Source organism: Phaethon aethereus (assembly GCF_964289735.1).
Source record: "Phaethon aethereus genome assembly, chromosome: 2".
NCBI lineage: Eukaryota > Metazoa > Chordata > Aves > Phaethontiformes > Phaethontidae > Phaethon > Phaethon aethereus.
Genome location: NC_138582.1, coordinates 122,913,125 through 122,936,345, shown reverse-complemented (window position 1 = coordinate 122,936,345; position 23,221 = coordinate 122,913,125). Strand labels below are relative to the sequence as shown.

Here is a 23,221-nt window from a genome sequence, read left to right as displayed (position 1 = left end):
GGGTATGTTCAGAACTGCCTTCTTCCACATTGCTGCTTCCCAGTCTGTTGGGAATGAGCTGCAACTCACCTGTGAATGCAGGAGTGCTATTTTATTCTAGCCCATGGTGCCATGGTGCTGAATGGGGTTTCATAATCTGTCTCTGAGCACAATAAAGCTAGGCCAGTGTTAAAAAAGAGAACTGGAAGGACATGAAAATACGTGAGTAAGCAATGAAAGAGTTTAGATTTTTTTTGCTCCAAGTGGAGAGAGATGATGTAGCAGATAAAAATAAAAAAATCCCCAAAATAACCCCTCATAAACCAAACCAAACCAAACCAAAAAGCCCCAGTGTTTTTAATTCTGTACAGAGCAAAGTTGACATGAAGTCCTCGAGGTGGATCAAGACTGTCAGTTGAGTGTGTTCCCTGGTTTGCTGCAAGCCCTGGGCTCCCGTAACCTGTGCTGGTCCTCTCCATGGCTCCCTGTGGGAGCAAACCAAATAGTGCTGTTGATTAGAAAGCAAGGTGTAAAAAGCTCATGGACACCACGTCCCGCTGCCTACTGGCTGTGGTGTTAAAAACCTTAAAGCCAGAGGAGATCAGCAGCTCACAGAGGTCTTTTTTTCTGTAGAAGCAGTTTTCACAGCAAAGCTCCACTTCCATGTTTTATTGGTACCATTAAGGTGAAGCTTTTTCCTCAGGCGTCTCATGAAGTAGAGCTGCGCTGCCACTTCCATGCACGCTGGCAAAGAGCACTCGCATTTGAATACTCTCATACTTCTTGTTTGATCAATAAGGCTGAGGAAGCAGGTAGGAGAGATTAACCTGTGGCTTGTATCCTACCAAAGGGAGTGGGGATGCAAGCTGGGGCACATTGTGCTCTCTCTCTCTTTTTTTATCGAGACCTTTTCTGTTCTGGATACCAGAACTAGCAGTAGTGAAGTGCATGTGGGAGACAAAGAGGATGATTTTCTATGGGGTGTTGGGTCAGGAAAAGAATTCCAGTGCTCAGGAAGAGCAGCAGTGAGACCCAACCCTGAGGCTTCTCTTCTCCCAGCTGCACAGCGGCAGTTCCCTCAGCCTGCCCTCGTGTGCCATGTGCCCTGGCCCCTCACCATCTCGAAGGTACTGGGCTGGGCCCGCGCTGTGCATGTTGGTGTCTTTCCTGTCCTGGGGAGATGGGACTGGGACACAGGGCCACATGCAGCCTCAAAAGTGCCAAATGAGAGAGGAGAGCATTTTTTTTAAGTGTTTTTGTATTATATTCTATTGTTTTTTAATTGGGTTTTATTGTTTTTATTGGTTTTTTAATTGTTTATTGTCCAATCTTGCCAAAATGCCCACCCATTCAGTAGCTGAGGCGACAGTGAGCTGAGGACAGCCACCCCCACCGACTTTCTCATCCTCAGATGGAAAAAATGCCACCTCCAGGCCCCAATAGCCTTGGTGGTGCTCCAGGGGAGTCCAACAGGCTCCAGCGATCTCTAGTGTTCTCCGGTGGTGTCCAGAGGTCTCTGGCGGCCTCCAATGGTCTCCAGCGGTGTCCAGTGGTCTCCGGTGGTCTCCAGCAGTCTCCAGCAGACTCCTCCTGGGGCTACGGCGCTGCTGTGCAGAAGATGTCGGCCCCTGTCCTCGCCTCTTCCCCAGGGCTCAGGGCAGAGGAGACGGCCCCCTTCATGACGGGTGGGGCTGGGGGGTGGGAAAGCAGGGCTCATCTGCAGCTTGGCAGCCGGGGGCCTTCCTGATGAGCCTGCCGGGGGTCGGTGTGGGTGGTGCACTTAGGGCTGGCTTCGGCCGCTGGGGTGGCACCGCTTGATGGCAGCTGGCTGTTTGGAGGGTCCCTGAGCGCCCCCGTGCGTCCATTGGCTCTTCCTCCTCTGCAGGTGGATCCACCTCCATGGGCTCATCGCCGTCCTGTGGCGGGTTGACCTCCATGGGCTCGATGCAGCTGCCATAGGTGCTGCTGCTCCAGTCAGCCCCCATCCGGTTTTTGGGCTGCGGAGGCAGCAGCCTCCGTGGTTCCAGGAACCTCTTGTTGCTCGTCCCACTCAATGTGGGCACTCGCCTGGCTTCGCCGGGCCCCCCTCGACCAAGCCCGCTGGGTGTCCGAGTCTGTAGCTGCTCGGGGAGCTGTGGGCCAGCCGCAGGGGCGCCTGCTGGTCTAATGGAAGGCTGGTGACGTCACCAATGGACATTGCTGTGGCTGGGATGGTGGCCCATGGGGCCCTGAAGGCCCCATTCCGGGGCCCATTTTGCTGTCCAGAGAGAAAGGCTGCCCCTGGGCTCGGGCCCCCTCCTCGTGCCAGGCCTGGGGTCCCCTCAAGGGGAGAGTGGCCACGGTGTCCCAGGAGGGTTGGGGAGTCTCCCTGATCCTCCGAGTGCTCGGCTCCTTGCAAGTGGCATCGTCCCCGCACCCGACAGTAGCAGAGAGGGGCAGAGGGGAGGAGAGGGCCTGGCGTCCTCCGGGCTGCTGCGCAGGGCTGGTGGGAGGACTCCATTGAAGGGCCACTGAGGCCCTTGGGGCCTGGAGGTGGGGCCTGGAGATGAGCACATTTTTTCATTACAGAAGGATGCAGGGCATTCTTGGTGACGTTATCAGTGTAATAGCTCAAAAGTCCTTCTCCCCAGGTGCACGTAAGCAAAAAACCCTCTTTGGGAAGGTCTAAACAGCAGGAATTTCTTGTGTGCTAGAACTATTACAGCTGAGACAGTATGAAGACAATGAGGACGTGATGTGAAACAAATGCAGAATTTAATCTAACATCAGTAATGTTATGCCCATAAATTCTTTTCCAGCTCAGTTATTAGTAATCTCACCGTTTGTGGCTCTGAATTTTATTGTTTGCTTGCACCAATGTTGGTAGTGCTGAATCATTACTGAATTTTTAAATAATTGCCTCAATTTTCCTCTATGCTTTTTAAAAAAAAAAGTTAAAGAACTGGAAAAAGTCATAAAACGCTAAAAACACAAGAAATAAGTAGTTACGGTTGGCACTTTTTCTGTGGGATCACAGTGGGACCACAATTGCAGAATTTGTTTCAGGCAAGTAAATCTTTTCTCCATCGGAGGATGTTCTGAAAAGTTGCAAGCGGCCCATGCCGACTAAGGAGACAGGCTGGGACACAAAGGAGAGAATTACAAGGGCAAATATTTATGCTTGCGCATGAAGGCCCCAGCCAAATTGGGGCACCCCAAATGTCGTCTGACACAGGGTTCTTACAGCCTTAGCATGTTCAGGTGCAAGACAATTTGAGTAATCACCCACCCCCATGCTACAGATTACCACCCGCAGTAAAACTTTGCAAACAACTCTACTTCTGCAGCATTCTTGCTGCCTGTCTCTCGATCCGGCTGTGCCGGAGTCAGTCTTGCGAGAGTTCCTTACTTATGACGCCAGAGGATGCTGAGAGATCAGAGATGGGTTAGAGCGGCAAGGATGCCGGTGTGATTCTAGTTGCCCAAGAGTGTCTTTTGTCCTTCATGGGCAGCGCTGAGCTTCTAGGAAGTCAAGTCCTTCTTTCCAGGGCGCGGCTGTCCTTTTGTTTGTTTTACTTCAGCATGAAGAACACCAAAGTCTGCAGTAATGTTCCACTCCCTCGTTACATTGCAGGGTATCATGTGAGCCAGGAGGCCTTAACAAAATTAATACTCTTTCCTAGTTGGAACCTTGGTGGCTACAAGAGTTAGGGAGGCGAATGTCCATGACAGGTGGCAATTTCCTTGTGTTCTGTAGAAGCTGAGAAACGTGCAGAAGGTCCTAGTACAGCAAAACCGTGTGTTCTCCATGCATGAAGAAGGGGATGAGGAACTGGCCATGAGGAGGGTCTGTGTTTGCTGTTGGCTTGTCCTTAGGCCAGTCGTGGTATTGGTAGCAAAGAGGTATGAAAGAAGGTGTTTTTTGAGCCTACTAATGAGGTGTTTGTCACTTGATTGGAGCTGAAGGGGAAAGCCGGTGGTGGGGAAAGAGGTGCTGGGGCGGGGCAAGGGGGCTAAGGCTGGTGCTGGCGCAGGTGCTGGCGGGCCCCAGTGTGGAGCCATACCACCCTCAAGGTGCCCAACCTTGGAAGCTACGCAGGGGTGGCCCTGGTTACCATCTGGATGGGAAACCGCCCAGGACACCCTCTTGCCCCTGCCCCTTTCGGGCTTTTTCCCTTTCCTCTCTTGCCCTGGATTTCCTCGTCCTCCTCCTAAGCCTCCTCGCACACCCTGTGGAAATCGACCACCAGATGGAAAAGTGTGTAGGGCCATCTCCCACCTCCTTTTTGTCCCGCCGGCCTGGTGGTCTGCTGCCTCTGCGCCCCTGGTGCTGGCCTGTAGACTGGGAGACGCATCTTCCACCTCCTTGGGCTGGGGTGGGTGGAGGGGTGAGGAGGCGTTTCTGCATGGCCATGGTGGGGCGCGCTTCCCTCATCCCCTCTGAGGAGCTGGGACAAGTCCCCGGTCCTGGACAGGCTGGAGCATGTGGTGTCCTGGGAGGTTGGTGGGGGCGAGGGCAGGAGCAGGCAGAGGCAGGCAGAGGCAGGCAGGAGCAGGCCGGCCGGGCGCTGACGGCCGCGGGCCAGCGCTGTGGGTGCCGTAGGCACGGAGGGATGCCCGCGCTGCGCCCAGCAGCACCCGGGCAGGCGGCGGGGCGGGGCTTGGAGGGGCGGGGCTTGGCGGGGAGGGGCGGAGCAGGCCCGGCCCGGCGGGGCAGTCAGCTGACGTGCGTCTCATGTGGCGGCGGGCTGAGCAGCGCTCGCTTCGTTGCCGCCCGCCATGCTGCGGCTGCTGCTCCCGCTGGCCGGCCTGTCGGCGCTCCTCCAGGCGGCGGTGAGTCTCCTCGCCTCCCTGTCCCCGAAGGGCACGCGCTCCGCGGCGGCGCCGGGGCGCTGCGCCGTGCGGCACCTTGGCTGTTGGGGGCGGCCCCGAGCTCTGAGGGGCGCGGGTGGCCGCCGGGCGGGCACGGCTCCCCGCTGGTAGGGGCCGCCTCCTGCCCCGGAGCAAGACGGTTACCTGTGGGCCATTTTTGATTCATTCGCGGTTCGTGGCTCATGGGTGGTGTTACTTGGGGCGCGGGTGCTGGGCCCGCCGCTGCGGCGCCGGGGAAGCTGGCGGGGCAGGGGCGGCGGCGGCCGGCGCCTTCTCCCGGGCGGGCCTGCCCGCTACCGGCCGGGCCGGGCCTGGCCGTGTCTGTGGAGGGAGGGTGTCCAGCTGCCTGGCTCTGCTCTGAGCAATAATGCGTTACAAGGCCTCCTTAAGCAGCCTTTGGAGGGGGGTGGAAATCGAGATGCAGTTACTTGGTCCCCGCACTCTACTAGCAGATCCCGTGGGAAAACTTGCTCTTCCGGTGGTGTGAGAGGAGGGAGAGGAGCTTTTCCCGTTCTGCCCAGGTTCAGCATCGGCTCTCCTGTTGGTGCTTTGTCCGGTGGCACACCGTGCCACTGCCTAGCTAGGGGCCTGGGCAAATCCTTAGTGTTTGCAATGGCTGTGGGAGCCGTCCCTTGTCGCTTATGGCTTGAGTTTGGAGCAGAGTGTCAGTATTACCTCGGTAGGTGTTGCAGCTGGATAATGCACAGGTGGTTCAAGCTGTGTGAAAAGCAGCACAGCCTCATGGGAGGCCTTCATCAAAGGGCAGATTGGGTGGCAGCGAGTATGGCTTCTGAAGGGTGGCGTTACGGCTGAGGCAAAATTCTGAAGGTGATGGGTGAGAGGAATGGAGAACCACTACTCACCAAATTTGGTAGTACTACAAGAGGGTTGCTTGGTGGATTTAGTAGATTACTTTAAAAGAGCTGTGAAACTATATAGTGAATTCAGGAGTTTGCTGCTATGGGAGGTTGTAGAATTGGACAGTATTTAGCAGATTCCAAAAAAAGATTAGCCAAATTAAGATAGATCAGGTTCATAAACAACATCCAGAAATGATTAGGCAAGGATTTGCCTTCTAACATGCCTAATGTAACAGCTTTGTCAGTTGGGAGAGTATGAGGGAAGCAGACTACAGAGAGTGGCCAGGGTCATGCCGTCTCTTTAAACAGCATTTCTTACTGTCATTGTGCAGACAGAATATGGCCTGGGCTAGAGGAACCATGGACTTGAACCAGTAGTGCATTTTTTAGGCTCTTATCTTCCTAGCTTTGTTTATTTTCTGTAGAGGCATGTGTGTAAAATAGCACTGTTTAAGAATAATTTTGTAACAGTTGAGAGGGCTTGAGGAACTGAGGCTGGGAGGCGCAATTTCTGTATCAATCCACAGTTCCCTGACCAAGCAATGAGGGAAGGGGTCTTTTTAAAACTTGGTCTAGTCCTCAAAATATAGCAGGGTCCTATCATCACAGAGGTGCTAACATTCCTTTAAATTAGACTGGGAAATTCTATACTGCATATAAGCAACCTGGCAAACTCAGGTTTATAGACTTAGGGGCTCAAGCTCACTGCAGAGCCCTACAAGGCTACTTTTGTGCCCTAGTTCTGAGATATTTTTGGCTCTAACGATTGCTTATTTTTTCTCTAGTTAAGTGTGGACTGAGAGACAGGAAGTGTTTTGAAAGTAAGTGTATTCTGCTGCATGGTTTAAATATGGTAGTTTGTTATCTCAAACTTGGTCTGTATTTTATGTTATGAAAGACCATCCAAACTTTTTTCATCTATAGTTAAAATAAAGCAGTAGGTTTATTTTAAATAAAAATGTGCGAACTGGGAATTATTAGAAGCACTGTGAACTCTGAGCAAAATACAGAGCAAAATAGGGAATTCTAGTACAATTCAGTCATAGCTGGTGCTTGCTTATTTATATTCAATCTGTGAGCAGAGATGCAGTAGACTTAGTGTTCCCCTTACTTCTAAAAGAGTACACTGCATGATGTTTTAATCCCTTTTCAACTTAAGTGCATCCTGTTAGGCCAGGATATGCTGAAATAGGTGTTGAGTCTTGGGAACTGTACATGTAGTGGAAACGAGCAGGAAGCAAGTAGCAAAACAGAATGTGGGTTTCACTGGCCCTACTGATTGTGAGGGCTTTGGGGAAGTCAACTGGAAGCAAGGATATCTGCTGATAGATCATCTGCAGTTTCTGGGACCACAGTTGCATCTGGTAGCTATTCCAGTGGGGCTTGCCTTGCATTTAGTAAGAATGATGTAGAATGATACCTGCTTTTGAGATGGAGCCAACTGCTTGGGAAGATGAACAGAAAACACATGTGCTAAGTCCCAGAACATTTTACAAATACTATAATGATTGTTTGCAAATACAATAATGATTGTTTCCAGGATTTATTGCATCGCTGTTGTGGTCCATTGTAATCTACTATAAGGAAACCTTAATAAGGAAAGAGCATATTAAAAAAAAAAAAAAGGGAAGGGTGGAATCATTGAGGGAGGAAGGCAGGGAGCTTGGAAGGGGACTGCCAGAATCCAGTGTTTTCGGTTGTCTGACTTATTCCACATGAGGAAATCTCCTCTCTGTCTTTATGATACTGATTCTGCATAACCCAGTGTTTTGGGTAGTATGTGCAGAGTAACAGTCCGTTATTGCAGTCTGGGAAAAAGGGAATGTGTGTAATATTTTAAAACGGCTGATACTGGTTCCTGGTTGCAGGCTTTGTTGACCCAAGGCATCCCTTCATAACCACATTACTGCCTACTGGAGACTTCTGCAGAACAGAAGGGAGCAGTCAGGAAGCAAAGATGATCTCCTTCAAGCAACTGCCCCTTGAAGCAAAGGCTGCAGTGGCTGCAGGAGTGGTTTTCTTCTCCATGATGTTATCGCGGAGTTATCTGGCAGAAAAACTCGATCTCAGGATGCGGCGTTGGCTTCTAAGGCTGCAGATGGCACTATTTGCTAACGCACTCATGTTGATAGGATCTCTTCATGTTTGGAGAAGCACAGTCACCACGTTCTCCAGGTCTTCAGCTGCCAGTTCCTTCTGTTTCATGCCGTGGAAAATAGCTGTGTTCATGTTTCTAGCTTTGGCTCATTCAAGCTTCTTTACATTGCTATTTCTTGTTGCGGAAGAGCCCTATTTCTTTTCTTTAGCTGCCTACACTTGCCTGGGGGCCTATATCATTCTTATCTTCTTCCTCTTCACTCTAGGCTCTGTAGAGCAGGCTTACAAGTTCTTGGCTGGGAGAGGCGCTAAGGCGAGCACTGTCAACAAGAACAGAACAGCGATGAAACCAGTTTTGGCAGTCGTGCTGACTGTTGTGCTGACTGTTGTTGGGCTCTTAAATGCTTCCCAGCCTCCTACTGTGAATTCAGTGGAGGTTCCAGTTTACAAGCTGCCCTCAACAATGAATAATCTGAAAGTGGTGTTGCTTTCAGATATCCATCTGGGGCCTACGGTTGGGAAGACCAAGCTTGCCATGATTGTGAGAATGGTTAAGGCTTTAAAACCAGATATCACTGTGATTGTTGGGGACCTGACTGACTCTGAGGCAGCTATCATACGACCTGCTGTTGAGCCTCTTGGAGAACTTAACTCCCCTTTGGGGACTTACTTTGTCACAGGAAACCATGAGTACTACACATCAGATGTTAGCAACTGGTTTGAGCTGTTAAAATCGTTTAACATTCAACCACTCCATAATGAGAATGTGAAGATTGTTTCACCAAAGAGCGCTGATGACTGGTTCTGCCTGGCTGGCGTTGATGATATTGAAGCAGATGTATTGCGCTACTCAGGACATGGCATGGATTTAAAAAAAGCTCTCAGAGATTGTAGCAGTGAGCATGCAATAGTGCTGTTAGCTCATCAGCCAATTGCTGCAAAGTGGGCCCTTCAGGAAAGACCAGACATAAATTTAATTCTCTCTGGCCATACTCACGGAGGGCAGATGTTCCCGCTAAATGCTGGAGCTTATTTTCTGAATCCATTCTTTGTTGGCTTGTACAAAGTTGGGCAGAAGACCTTTGTCTATGTCAGCCCAGGAACGATGTACTTTGGAATACCCATGAGACTAGGCAGCAGAGCTGAAATAACAGAGATAATTCTACATTCTCCTTGAGGAGTTTTCCATTTGACAGACTTCTACTGTACTTTTTGGTCAGTATATTGGCTTTTCTGCTCTGAAAGCAAGTCCGTTTTCAGGGAAGCCGGAGAAGACGTGTTGGGGTGGACTTCAGCAGATTCTGTTAAGCTGAGCAGAAAACACTAACTGTATCTTGGGCCTATAAAACAAATCGGGGGCATGTTAAAATCCTGAAGAAATTAATTCTTTGAGTTCATTATTATAGAAGTTCTGCATTTAAAGATAACACTGATGTCATGGACATAATGTGTGTCCTGTGCATGTTTAGTTATATCTGTGTCCTGTGGCTACTTCATGTTCCACTGTTTATTATCCATCAGGCAGCTGCCTTATCAAATCTCAGACAGGTGAAGTTCTGATCTCTTGCAATGAAATTGCTCATGCATGTTTTGCAGAAGGGACTACAGAGTGTCCACCGAGCATGTAAACTCTAGAAGCCTTATGCTAGAAATGTTACGGGAAGGGAATAATTTTGGTTGTTTTTATTGAGGATGGGTATCTATCCTGCTAGCTGTCTGCAGCATGGACTACGACTTCCAGTCTGTGCTGCTTACCAGTACAGTAAATTGCCAGGCATCAGTTAATGAAATTCACATTTTTCCAGTTAAAAAACTGGGGAGACTGATATCAAAGAGTGAAAGTAGCTGTCTTTCTGCAGGCATTTTCCCCAGAATAACTGGACATCTAGTAATTACTTACTGAAAATAGCTCTAACAAAAGCAAATGAGAAAGAAAACTCATAATTAACATAACTTCGATTGCTGTCTGAGCATACAGTACCTCCTGATGTAAAGCACAAAATCCAAAGCTGAAATACTCAGTTCCTTTTCATTCTGGTATTTTTTTTTGTTTATGCTTAATTTGTTTTCTGTGATTTTTCTCTTACAAGAGTAAGGAGATGCTATTTGAAAACAATGCAAATAGGTTAATGCTTGAACTTTGTTTCAGGTTTTAATATTTCAAGTAAATGGTGTTCTTTTTAAGAAAGCTAAAATCTGCAGCAGGTGACTTTCCTTAATATCATTTGCATATCAATGTCCTGGTTGTCTGATAGGCACATAGCAGAACAACTACTACAGGTTAATGAGGGATGGAGAATTTATCTCTGCCTTTCCTAGAAGAGATTAACACAAATTGATATTCTGGGAAATTTGAGATATTGGGAAATACTAATAAAAGCATTCTTGCTTCCATATCTTTGTGTGTATATAAGAAAGCCAGGATGTAAATTAATGTGTGTATATTGTCCAGGCTGATGAAACAGTTTACTTCTGCACATCTTCCTCTCTCCTCCCCTTCTACCTCAGTGTTGCTGTATGAAACACCGCGAACAATACAATTCTGTGAATCCTGCCTCTGAAGTCTGCAGCTGTAGCCGCAGGGTCTCCCTTGCTCTGCCTTTCTGCCCACCAGAACCCAGGTTCCTTGCAGGCAGACGCATGTAGCATGGGGCAAAAGAGATCAGTTCTTACACAGGCGACTGAGGATGGCAAGACCAGAAGTGTGGTGTTCAGTCTTTTCCTGCCTTCCTGTGTGATCCTGAACCAGACACGCTTCTGTTTTGTTCTTCAGCTCCTGTTCTTGTTTTGCAGGAGGTGTGTGGGGGTGTATTTGAAGAGGACCATAGGCTTTGTAAAGTGGAGATTTTCTGTAAGTGAAATTTTGAAGTTTCACTTTATCCACTCCCTTCAGCCCTACCCAAGCAGAGTTTCTAATTGCTAAGCTGGTTTTGTATCCTGTTCTTCTGTGTGAACATCTTTCATTTTTACTCACGGGAGTATTGAGAAATACTGTAAGTGTGTCATGTGCACTGGAAGGTTGGTGGAAGAGTTGGAGAAGTCAGTCCTCTTTTGTTCTGAAAACTGAACACCTGAACAGCCAGGCTCTCTACTTGCCAGACTAGATAACTTCTGTTTCCCAGCACCTATAATTTTTAAACTCTTTTATGCTTTTGCAATAATATCTGCTTAAATATCCAAAAGTTTCCATGTGTATTTAACACTGCCCGCTGCCTGCATGAGGTCCTTTTGAGGTTCTCAACCGTTGGTGGCATGGCATCAAATGGTCTTATGTAGAGAGAATCTTGATAACCTGTAACCCTCTGTTTACCTACCAACATGCCTTCAGTTAAAAGCTGTGTTCTGGGTTTAGTAGTGCAGAGTATTTCCTCTAGGCCAGTGGTCCAGGAAGACAGCTTTTCATTTGTTACGTTGAGGGTTATTACTGTGTTAAGACGACTAATTGTTAAGCAGGTTTCCTTATCCGGAGGCTTTTGTGGGACTGGTTTTATATGATGTTACCTTCCTAGTGAGTTGCTAGTATTTTTTTTTCTCTTTTTTTCCCCCTACCCTTTTTATTTCTCTTTTCATTCCATCCAAATGTGTGCAGAAACCTAGCTGAAGTGGTCTTTGCATCCCAGGGGTACATAGATGACTTCTTCATTACTTTGTATGTGCCCCTCTTGGAAGATATTTGTGTATCATTTCAGGAGCAGATATATATCTTTTTAGGAGTGGTCATATTATCATTTCATAAATTTACATTGGGAAAACTCAGTAATTTAGTTCTTATTAATCTTTTTTCTTTAAGTCTTCCTCTGAAAGCTTGTTTGCTTGATGATTAGTTATCACTTAAAATGTTTTCTTTCTGTGCCAAAACGCTTCAAAGCCTTTTCCTATTTTGCCTTTTTTTTTTTAACATATCAGTGGAAAGTATCCTAGATCCGTTTTCTTTTTGATAATAAGAGAAATTAACATTTTCTACAATCTTGTAAGACAGCAATCCTTAATTGTCCTTCCAGGCTTTTTCTATACTTTTCCAATTTGACTTGAATGTGCATGATGTTAGACCCATGTTCAGTATTCCAGATGAAAAAAAAAATTGCTGTGCTGCTTATTTTGTAATTTTTAAAATTTTTTTTTGGTAAATTTTTGTGTGTGTGTGTAATGTGTTTGATCTGGAGAACTTAACTAAATGAAAATATATTTCTTTCTATAAAAGGCCAGTTCATTGGGGGACAGGAGTTAATTACTGTCAGAATAATACCAGAATAGAACAGTATCATCACTTTGTGAAAGTTATATTTATTACATTATATAATCAGTATAGAGTGGATTTGAAAATATGTAAAATGTGGTATAACAAATGCTTTAAATGTTGGGATTTAATAAAACTTTATTTGCTTATCAAGAAAGATGCCTCTAATGACCTTTTATTTTGTACCAATATTTATTGTAGTTGTTCATGCTGAGTAGTTTTAACACACTAATTCTATTTGTCAACAAAAAGCTACTGACAATAAATCTGGCTAGTTTTGGAAAAATCTTATGCCCATACTGCTAAGTTAGGCATGGTGGAAAGTGGGAAAGGTAAGGCCACCGTTAAATTTGCCTAACGCCTGCTAGGGGGAAAAAGTGCAAGCTGAAGTCGTGAGGATGTGATGCAGAGAAAAGGACCACTGCAAAGGCAGAGAAAGGATACTAAGAATTTTTTGGAAGGAGCAGAAGAAAATGACTGGTTTGTGGTTCTCAATTTTAATACTTGAGCTTTGGGGTAGAGAAAGGGCTGCTCTATGTTTAAAATGGTCTACACAAGAGATGCTAGAAATCTTCAAAGGTGGAGGGGTTCACTGAGCGTTTGTACTCACATTTGTTTGCTTTCCAAAAGAGAAAAATACAGTTTTGTAAATTTGGAGAATGAGAGATTCTAGCCACTGTTAAATAGTTTTGTGTGCTGAAGTTATATGATTTTTTTTTTTTACTATGTTGAGACATGTACATTATAAAACGTTATACAAATTCTTCAGTTCTTCCCTCTTCCATGCGAGTATGTTCTGAGCATGTAAGATGCAACCTTATACCTTTGCCTCCAATGGTCTGAATTTTCAGCTGGGCATTAATATGATGTGGTATGAACGAACTGGCATCCTAAACAGTGTGCAGTTAGTTTACGTCTGTTGAATCTGCTTACCAAACTAGCAGGCCCACTACCCCATCTTTTAGGGAGATGCAGGGAATTCATTCCTGCTGTATATTCACAACAGTGAGTATACAATATTGAGAGACACAGACATAAATTCATGACAAGAACTGTTTTGCTGTTGTTGCAAGCCCTGGTCTACAGGCAATGGGTAGAGTCATGCACTGACGATAAAAGAATCTTGAGTAATTGATCGTGAAGGGAAGTCTGTTTACAATGGGCAATGAATGAGGTGAATCAGAGCAAGTACCTTAGAAGCTTCCTCCATCCCATCACCCTCATAATAATAAAAAAAGTATCAGGAGGTGTATGCGTAAGGAAGGTGATTTACAGCTATGGTCACAGCTTTAAAGGCGTGGCTTCTAAATGGTAACCGGTTCAATGATGATCACTTTCATAATTAATACTTTCTTTTCATTGTTTTATTGTTTTAAGAAAGTCTTGTTTCTCTGCCAGAGGTGTCTGTCCCCTGAAGGTGGAGCTATGTAAAGTTGATTCCATGTTCATCATCTCTCAACAGTTACTTGCCATAAATGGAGCAAGTCTTTTCCATAGGCCTTTTGACATGGTTGGTCTAAATGAGGGGGCTAAAATCCTCTTTCAGAGGGAAACAACATCAATTTATTTTGATTCTCCTTCTTTATTTCTAGGGATAATAGTCTTTTAATGTGCTGTTTTCCCTAATGCTGCCTTTTTTTTTTTTTTAAATACTATTGCAAATTGTGTTGCTGCAGCTGGGTTCTGAGTTTCATTTAGTCATGATCATTTTGAAGCACTCAGCTCAGCATTAACGCTTCAACTTGTCACAGTGCCCTAGATAAAAAAAAAAATAAATCTGAAGAACATGAAACATCTGCTTGGTGTTTGTAAGGATGAAGGTTTCCTTTGAGGATACACACAGCACAATTCCATCCTAGTGCAGCATGCCCAGGAGTCAAAATGGAGGTTATAAATGAAAGATCAGCAAAAGTCACATATATTTGAATTGAAAGAAAAGTAAGCAGATGGTACGTACCTGTGCATCCTCTGCAGTGGTACTTTACTTGAAGTTCAGCAGCCTGGAGTTACTACGACAACATAATTTCTCAGGGAGAATTCCAACCTTTGAGTTACTTTTGTTCCTGAGCAGCTGGTTTGTATTTCTCAGCTCTGTAAGGTCCTGATTTTGTGGAGACCTGGTGCATCCATACCTTTGAGTCACGATTTATTTCAGCTTTCATGGAACCTTTTATTAAGAATGGGCCTATGTTTGTGGGATCAGGGCCTAAAATGCTTCCCCTATGTGATACTTGGCAGTCCCTTGCAGTTCTGTTTCCCTGCCAGCTGTATCCTCTCACTTCTGTTGTTATATGTCCACCACACAGACAATTTCACTTGTTCATTGTTGGCAGAATGTTTTGGATTGCTATGTGCATTTAAGATGCTTTCTAGAACTTTATTTTAGGTTTTTTGTGAAGAAATGCCTTTATCACAGTTGCAACGTGCTGTAGTCTTCCTCCTCCTTGGAGTTTGTAGTCTTCAAATGTTTATAATAGAGTGTTATCTCACTCAGTTGCTCTGTTTAATGACAGTCTAGGGATAGGCATGTTTACTCAGCAGTTCTGTCCTCCAGTTTTCAGGAGAGCGTGTTTTTTCTTTGTACTCTATCCAATAGTTTGTACTCTTGTTCTGCTGGCCTGTGACACATTGCACTGGCTCGTTTTGCTGTCTTGTTGCGCTAAGAGTATGCTCTTGGATGGCAGTTGTGTCCAGTTGTTGGCCAGGAGTCTCGGTACTTGCAGCTTCGTGGTTATACATGCCTGCTCTATTTCACTTTTTCCATTCCTTTCTCTTTACTCTTCCTGTACTATTCCACACTATTGTAACAAAATTGTTCACTAATTTTGTGAACAACCAAGTTCTTCAGAACTGTGTGGTCTATTGGTCCCTGCTTAACCTTTGGGCAGGTTTCCTCAGATGGTGGATGACTCTTGTGTAGTGGGGGTCACCTGGGGTTATATGGTGGTGTATACCTCTCTTGCCTTTCTAATTTCATTACTTTTGTTTCATACAATCAATTTCCTAATTGATAAGCCCCATTCTCAATATGGGATAGACCATGGCCTATTTTCCTCAAGAACAAGGCCAATGTCCTTCAACAGCTTTTAATTTATGATATTGAAAGTTGTGTTTCATTTGGACTAGTATAACGTCCAATGAATCATGAGGTTTGTTTCATTGACTTCTAATTTATTTTTCTGATAGGTGTGGAGAACTAACTGATTACATCTGCTGACTTGTGATTTTACATCAGAAGTCCCTACTGAATTTTCATTGAAGGGATTTTTTTTTAATGTTCTCAGTAATGAATCTGATAAAACGCAAATGCAGAGTCATAGAACATGAAGACAAACAACCAACTATTCAGTGGTGTGTAGAGGATGAAAGTAGTACTGGTGACAGGGACGCCAAAGATACACAAGAGATGTGAGATGTTAAGGTTTGTTTTTAAAAAAAAAAGTTAAAGATTCTTAAAGATATAGGGCTAGTCACTTAAAGAGGGGTCTTAGTTTTTCCTTGTTTTTAACAAGCAAAAGAAGTACTGCTGTTGGTTGTAGTACCTTAAATCTTACTAAGATCATAGGTTCACTTGAGGAGTAATCCCATGCTCTGGAAGTCAAGCTATTTTTCTTACGGCTAGGAAGTGTAGATTCTTACTCTTAATTTGCCTGCTTCTTTAAGTTCACTGGTTTGGGTGTGCTCAGCTGGAAAAGTATTGAAAGTAGGACTTTCTCAAAAAATAACTAATTTTTAGTGACTTGCATAGATCAATCTGGCAAACTGCATACATTTATCAGTTTTATACTTACTAGAAACTAAGCTTTCAAACATGTACGTATTGGTGCCCTCGAACATTTCGAATGTGGTATTTGTTCCTCAAAAGCTCCCAGCTGGCTTTTGTTTCTAGACTTGAGTGTGACATTAAGTTGGAATTAGGGTTGTGTTTTCCAACACTTTAGTAAGTTGAAACATTGAGTGCAAAGGGTTGGCATTCACCAAATCTTCCCTAATTAATTCCTCATCATTTGCACTGGTGTAAGCAACTGCAACATTATACTCATTAAAAGTGGAGAATGAATGCAGCATATTTTGGTTTAGTAGTGAATCCTGTCATTGCTGGGTGGTTGGCAGATATATTGTAGTCCTTTGGTGTGTTAGGCTCAGGAGAGCTATATGTAGCTAGTAGAGAGCCATTCGCCATCAGTTACTTTAATACTGTTGTACCTTCTATTGTGGACAAGCCACAGATGTTGTATAGACTGTTCTCCATGTCTTTCAAGGCAGAAAAATATTATATTGTGTATTTATTTATCTTTCTGTACACAGGATATACCCCAGAGGAGTTTTGGGATTGATTATGACTGTGACTGTTTTGTCAAGGATGGGAGACCTTTTCGTTACATCTCGGGTAGCATTCACTACTCGCGGGTTCCCCGGTATTACTGGAAAGACCGCCTGTTGAAGATGAAGATGGCAGGACTTGATGCCATTCAAACGTAAGTAGCTGTTGACTTTCAGAGCAATTTGTAGTCCTGGGAGGTGTAGGAGAAGTGGAATGTTACCATTGTTACTTGGTTTATTAATTTTTAAGGAATAGGTGAGAAAGCTCTGGAGAAGTGAAGGGTGGTACAGGATGACCTCTAACAGCATAGACTGGGACAACTGGGCAGGTTATAGCTAACAGTCCACTCCCCTGCTGATAGCAACACTGCTTGCTTCATGACCCAGGGTGCCAATGTGACCTGAAATAAATTGTTGGACTATGAACTTTGGCAACTACGAAACGGTTGTATGTGCTCTGCCTCTGCAAAGGGCATTGTAATCTCTAGTCAAAAGGCAGACAAGGTGAGAGGGAACAGTAACCTCCTAATACAACCTAGGCTGTATCGCCCTGAAGCCTTGAAAATATTGGCAAAGGCGGTAGTAAGATTTAAAGCTATTTCACCAGGAGTGTTTAAATTTAAAAAATTTTTTGGAAGCTAGTTGTGACATTTTAAAGAGCTTTCAGTTGTTTATACCAAACCTTTAGTCCATCTTTCTTGTCTTTCCTACTTGGTTGTGTACTTATTACAACAGGTGAGGCACAGATTACAAAAAATGCAGCTGACTATTATTTTTGCTAAAGCTTCCTTGATGACGGAAGAGGAGTGGTAGAAAAGTGTACGGCACAGTCTTTTCAAGCAATGGTTGTAATTCCCAAACATGTTTATTTTTCTTTCCTAAATCATTACAAGGCTTAGAGCTTCTTTCTGAAACAGGATGCCTGTGTGCTGTGGACTGCCAGACAGTGTTGGTTCTGGCAGTGCAGAGCCTATAGGCCAGGGCACTTTGCTCGGCTGGAGTGTTGCACCATCTCTCCTTCCTCTCTCTTTTATTTGACCTGCAAGTTATAGGGTTGCCTTGTACACTTGGGGATGTGATTAGTAAGGCTTAGTATGTGAAGAACAGGTGGCAGGGAAAGAAAAGAAGTTGCTTTTTTCAAATTTAGGGTTCTCTGTTTTTTTGTATGTCTTAAAACTCTTCCCTGTGTTGTGATGATGTAGTGACTTTTTGTTTGGTGGTGGTGTTTGTTTTCTAATAAAGCAAGCAAGTTCTATTTTCCCTCACATCACATGAGACCAATGGGATTAAGTAACACACTTGCTCAGGACAGAGTTGCTGGAATTGCTTGTGTGCTTGTGTACTTTTGTTTTGCTGCAGTAAAATACTCTCAAATGGACCTGAAAGTTATACCTTTTGATGTCTGGCTTGAAGATCAGCCTGGGTCCTGACAGTGGCTCTGTGACTACTATGATCTGTAGTGTCTCATACTTCCCTTAAGTCTGATTTATTTTCCTCCTCCTCACAACAGCCATATATCTTCAGTGCCCTCTGTTCATTTCCAGCTTTTTCAACCAGTCACTTCCTTTCTTATTTGAAATTACCTGTTCATGTCTCTGCTGCATCCCCGGTCTTTTGAGATAGGAATATTTTCTTTCTCATTCCCCCCGTCACTGTTGTTTAATGGCAAAATTGCTGCAGGGCTGGGTTGTTTTTTTTCCTGCTGCTTCCTTCTTTGTAATCTTCTGCTAACAAGTTTGGTGTTTTTTCCTTCTTTATTTTCTTTTTTTTTTTTCTCTTGTTGAGATCTCTTATTCTGTGCTTTAGAGTTTTGCATTAGTGTCTTTCCACTGTGCAGGAAGGACTGGAGATTGTCTTATGTTGCTGGTGTCAGCTGGTCTCTGTTGGTCTTGGGAGAGCTGAGTTGTTTCTCAACACTTCAGTACAGAAGGTACAGCACAGCTAGCAAGTGTTGCCATATGTGACCTATGGCCTTAGGTGTTGTTGCTGGATCACTGATGGCAGATAACAGGTTTTTTGCAACTTCTTTTTCTTTTTGTAGAGGATACTGGTATTCTTTAACTTTTTCCCCCATCATTGCTTACCTTTGTATTTTTTCTATTGTGGTGAAAGATAGCTCCTGAATGTGTATCTTATAATCAGAAAGTACCCCCGTGCCTTGCATTTTCTACAAGGATCAAATCCATGCATCTTTCCATTTGACAATGCTCGCGTGCTCTCTCTCGCGCGTGCGCGCGCTCTCTCTCTCTGTGCTAAAAAAAACCCCAAAACAAATCAACAACAACAAAAAAAATCCACCCACCAAACCCCTTTTGTTTTTCTTTGACGTTTGCAGATAATCAAGCCTTACTGCTGTTGATTGTTTGAGATAAAACAATAAATTTTCATGTTACTCCAAGCATCTTTGCTGTGATTTTGTGTGGCTTTGGTAAAAACTGGAATTGGTCTAGAGGATTATTGAATTGTGTTTTTGTTTTCTTTTCTTCTGCCTACCCTTTCCTGGATCAATAAACCATTAGCAAGGGACTGAGATGACAGTTGTGTGAAGAAATTTTGGAATGGGCAGCAGCACTGCCAGACCTTCTGGCAAAATGTGATAGTTGGACTCCCAACCTTGGGGCCACCTCTGAAGTCTGTGATTTTGTTCGGGGGGGTTTCCCACAAGACAAGGAAGGGTCTTGCTATGATTCGAAATATGGAAGCCTTCCTTGTTCTTACCACGGTGCTCCCAGTGAGGCTTACCACTTCAAGAGAAACAGGATCCTTCTACTGCTGGATTGTCCTTGTAAATACCTTTGTGGTCAAAGCAAGCCAGACCTGCTCTCCTTCCTGTTCTCTGCAGCCTCCCTTCCAAAAGACTCACTATGCCTTGATGCATTGTTCAGCTAATGACTGAGTCAGCAGCTCGTCTGGGACTAGTCAGTATATCTGCACCTGGAAGCATCTGAAGTGATAACAGAATATAAGCAAACAGGTGACGGGAAGCTTGTTCTTACATTAAAGCTTGAAGTACCAAGGCCTAAACCTTCCAAACAGCAGGCTGAAATTTGATGTTGTGGTTGGTGTGACATCCCAGAAGACAATGGAGGTGTATTTAGGAGCTCCACTCCTGACCTCAGCAGGTAGCATGGAGAGGCGTTTTGTCACAGAAGGGTAACTGTCCTTGTTTTCGGTTCCTGAACTCTCTGCCAACTAGAAACTACAGCTATTAAGGACATTTGGAAAAGACTGAAAGTTAGTGGGTTTTTTGGGTTCTTTTGGCATGGAGAAGATAAATAATTAGCCACTAGATGGGGCTAAAATATTTATAGGAGTTACAGATCAGTGGAGAAGCCTCATGGAAGTATAGGCAGTTAAGTTACAGGCTCATAGAAAGTTAAAGAAAGTTGAGCATTTTATTTGTTTTGCTGTATTTGACTAAGGAGCAGAAAACTGTAAACCTGTAGAAACTCTCTCTAAGAAAGAACTGCTATTAATTAAAAAATAAGCACAATTTACTTTTTCTAAAGACTTGTGTAATTTAACTAGTATGTATAAAATGCTGCTCTTTTATTTATGAAGTTAGTACAAGTTATTTAATTTTACACTATTAAACAAAAACCCCTGGTATTACAGAGAGAATTCTCCTGTACATTAATGTAGTTAAAGTGGAGGTTTTTGCCCGTTACCGTCTCTCTGAAATAGGAGAGGAAAACTGACTTTTAAAGAAAAGGAAGGTTATAGGATAAAGCTTAGAAATTGTATGTAAATGGAGATTAAATGCTACTACTGAAATACAGAGGAAATACCATGTTTCAAGTTTCAAAAAGGGATGTGGCATTCCTTTATAAGTTCATTCTGTAGCTAAAGCAGTACAACATTAACAACTGACTATATATTTGTACAATGGTATGTAGGAATTACACTTGCTAATAATAACAATTTCAAAGTAAAATTACTGAATTTGAGGCCATTGCTAGCTGTAGAAAATATACTGGGGGATTAAAGTGTATTAGTAACAATTTTTAGACCAGTATTTACAATACATTTATGTCATGATTTATTCTGTAAGAAGTGTTTCACATAAATTTTTTTCTTCTCTTTCTCCCCCTCTTCTCCACTAAAATCTGCTTTTTTTTTTTTTTCTGGCCTTGTGGGGAAGTATGGGACAGAAACTGTTTCTGGAATATTTTTTTTTATCTTCTTCCATCTTGAGCATAAGAGATGGAGAAACGCTTTTGTCCTTACCTCAGACACTATTAACCATATTTAGACTTTTCAGACTCATTTCTAGAACAAGTTCATAAAACTCTCCAGTGAGTATATTTTTGTAACTGACAGGTTACAAGGTGTAGCTAAATTACAGCTAGAACCCTTTTCTCCTTAACCTGTAATTTCCTTGCCAGTTACAAGTAACTTTTTTGGTGGCCTAAAGAGAAAGGAGTATAAGCAGTTGCTGTCTTTCTGTAGTAGTATTTTAGGCAGTGAGAAACTGTTATGAAGTTAGTATCTAGTCATCTTTATTTAGCTCAGGCAGGTGCAGCTCTCTGCTGGAAGCATTTTCAGTGAATGACTTGCTACATCAACATTCCTGTTAATTCCTCCCAGAGAGAGCTTTGTCTCTTGCTGCAGTGTCATGTTTGTGATTCATAGTCAGGTGGTACTTTCCAGTGGAACCCGCAGACTCTCTTCCTGTTACTATCCCTTCATATGTGGTCTTTCTCATTTTGTATTTTTTGCTTTTTCTTATGCAAGAGAGAATTAAAGTGGTCACTCTTAATTCCTTGTTGACATCAGACCATGTTGCTCATTAATTAAGAGCATTTGGAATTCTGATCATGTTCACCGATGGATTTACAACTGCTCCCTGTTTGCAAAGTGTGCGATGTGCATTGCATCACCCAGATGTCAGTAAAAGCTTTGGATATAGTTAGGCCTACCAAAGAGACTTGGGATACTCCTCAAAATATCCCATTGCTTTGCCAGAAAATTGTGAGTTGGTCTCCTCTGGTTAATTTTTGTTCTATGTTAATGTTATACCAACTAGCCTCTAGGGTTTTTTTCTTGTTTCCTTATAGGGATGTTGTACAGCAAAGTACCAACAGCATTCCTAAGTCAAGAGACATCACCTTTTTTCCTTTTCTCTAATCCTTCAGGCAAATTTTTCTGTGAACAAATGGATTTAGGTTTATCTGTCCTTGACAAATCCATAGTCACATATATATATATATATATAACTTAAAAGAATTTCTAAGCAATAGTTTTGAAAATAACATAGCTGTTATGGCTTAGACTAAAATTATTCTGCAGTGATAACCTGGATAATGATATATGGAACAGGGAAAGCAAGCACAATAGGATACTCTGGTATTGACTTCTTTGAGGTAGGTTGGTCATTTGTTTTTAAAGTTTATCCTACTTTGATTTTAAATGTCAGCAATCAGCTTGCTCCTCTGCTTGAAATTTAGAGAAAGAGCACAAAACTAATGTTTAATGTATTTTCACATGGTTCATATATTAATTAAATGTACATTTAGTTTGATTTAAATGAGTTAATAGTGTGCTTTGGAAACAATTAGAGCAGGTTGACACAGAAATAAAATAGACTACATTGAGGGGAAAATCTGCATTTTGATGCTTGAGTGTGTTGCTTTGACTCCATCCTGTCATACACATTTTAAGCTTTATCTTTTCAAACTGAGGCTTAAGATTTTGGCATTTATGTAACATTAAAATGGTTAACTATTTAAATTTTGGAACAGACATCATGCTTTCAAAATGGCACTATCAAAACCTTTTCTTGCATTGATATGGACTCCTGCAGGCACACTGCAAAGTACTAAGCCTTATTTCAGTATTAATTTTAACACTTTTTGCCATATGAAGTACCTCACAGAAGAATGGCTCTAGAGTTGTTCTTGTGTTTTACTGATCCGAAGACCAGTTCAGCACTACAGATCTTTAGGGCATGTCGTGCAAACAGTTATTTGGAGTTGTGGTTTAGTCTATTTCCTAATGGAAGATGATCTTCTCTCTTCATAGGTATGTGCCATGGAACTACCATGAACCCCAGCTGGGCGTGTATGATTTTTCTGGTGACAAAGATCTAGAGTATTTCCTGCAGCTTGCTAATGACACTGGTTTGCTGGTTATCCTGAGAGCTGGACCTTACATCTGTGCAGAATGGGACATGGTACAGCCTTTCATAAGTTATCTCATTTCTAGGGTAAATCTAATGCAACTATTTCTGTCTTAAAGTAGACAAACATACTTGGTGTATCCTTTGACAAGACTCTCTGTTTAGCATATTAAAATCAATGAATCTTAAGTGACTTCTTACAGTGCAAGCTTATTTTGTATTTGTTTTTTCATGGGAATTATTACTTACTTGTAGAAAATCAATCTTCAGGTCTCAGTATATGTTTTGATAAAAGGCTAAATTCTTACATTTCCTAAAAATGGTTACTGAAGTGATTCCCTTTCTTTTCCCAGGGAGGTCTTCCTGCATGGCTGTTGGAGAAGAAATCTATTGTTCTCAGGTCTTCTGATTCAGGTAGAGGCATCAATAAGGACTAGCAAACGTACACTTTAGCAGCAAGGTGACTTGCTGTTTGAGGCCATTACTAGGTAATTCATATTTCAGCTTAAGTTATCTTGTGAGTAAAATCTTTAGTACTTTTAATTAGACGTGTGCATTCAAGAAGTACACAGAACAAACAAAGTGGGGTAGAAAGTTTCCAAGGTATTGACAAGTTTCATGAAAATTGGTGCCAAGAGAGAAATGATTGTCACCACTGAGGAAAAGATAGGTAGTTCTCAGCTTTGACTTTTTTGGTTTTGCAACGGCCAACTGGCCACTCATTGTGGGGACCCTTCCTGGCCGGTCAGTGTGCAT

The 23,221-nt window shown here is 43.3% G+C and overlaps 2 protein-coding genes across 2 annotated transcripts in view; both read left to right on the top strand.

Annotated features, from left to right (window-relative positions):
• Positions 1-4,737: 4,737 nt before the first annotated feature.
• The window catches only part of GLB1 (galactosidase beta 1), a gene marked incomplete at both ends in the record, with an annotated part of 46,674 nt that continues 28,190 nt past the window's right edge, over positions 4,738-23,221 (top strand). The window contains 4 exons of the mRNA XM_081996358.1: positions 4,738-4,791; positions 16,333-16,502; positions 22,369-22,519; positions 22,819-22,879. Coding sequence (XP_081852484.1) covers positions 4,738-4,791; positions 16,333-16,502; positions 22,369-22,519; positions 22,819-22,879 — 436 coding nt within the window. The remainder of the gene's footprint in view (positions 4,792-16,332; positions 16,503-22,368; positions 22,520-22,818; positions 22,880-23,221) is intronic.
• TMPPE (transmembrane protein with metallophosphoesterase domain) lies at positions 6,990-8,964 on the top strand (the record flags this gene model as incomplete). Its single annotated transcript, XM_082014782.1, has 1 exon — positions 6,990-8,964. Exon 1 carries the CDS (start codon positions 7,648-7,650, stop codon positions 8,962-8,964), a length of 1,317 nt encoding a protein of 438 aa, XP_081870908.1. The 5' UTR covers positions 6,990-7,647.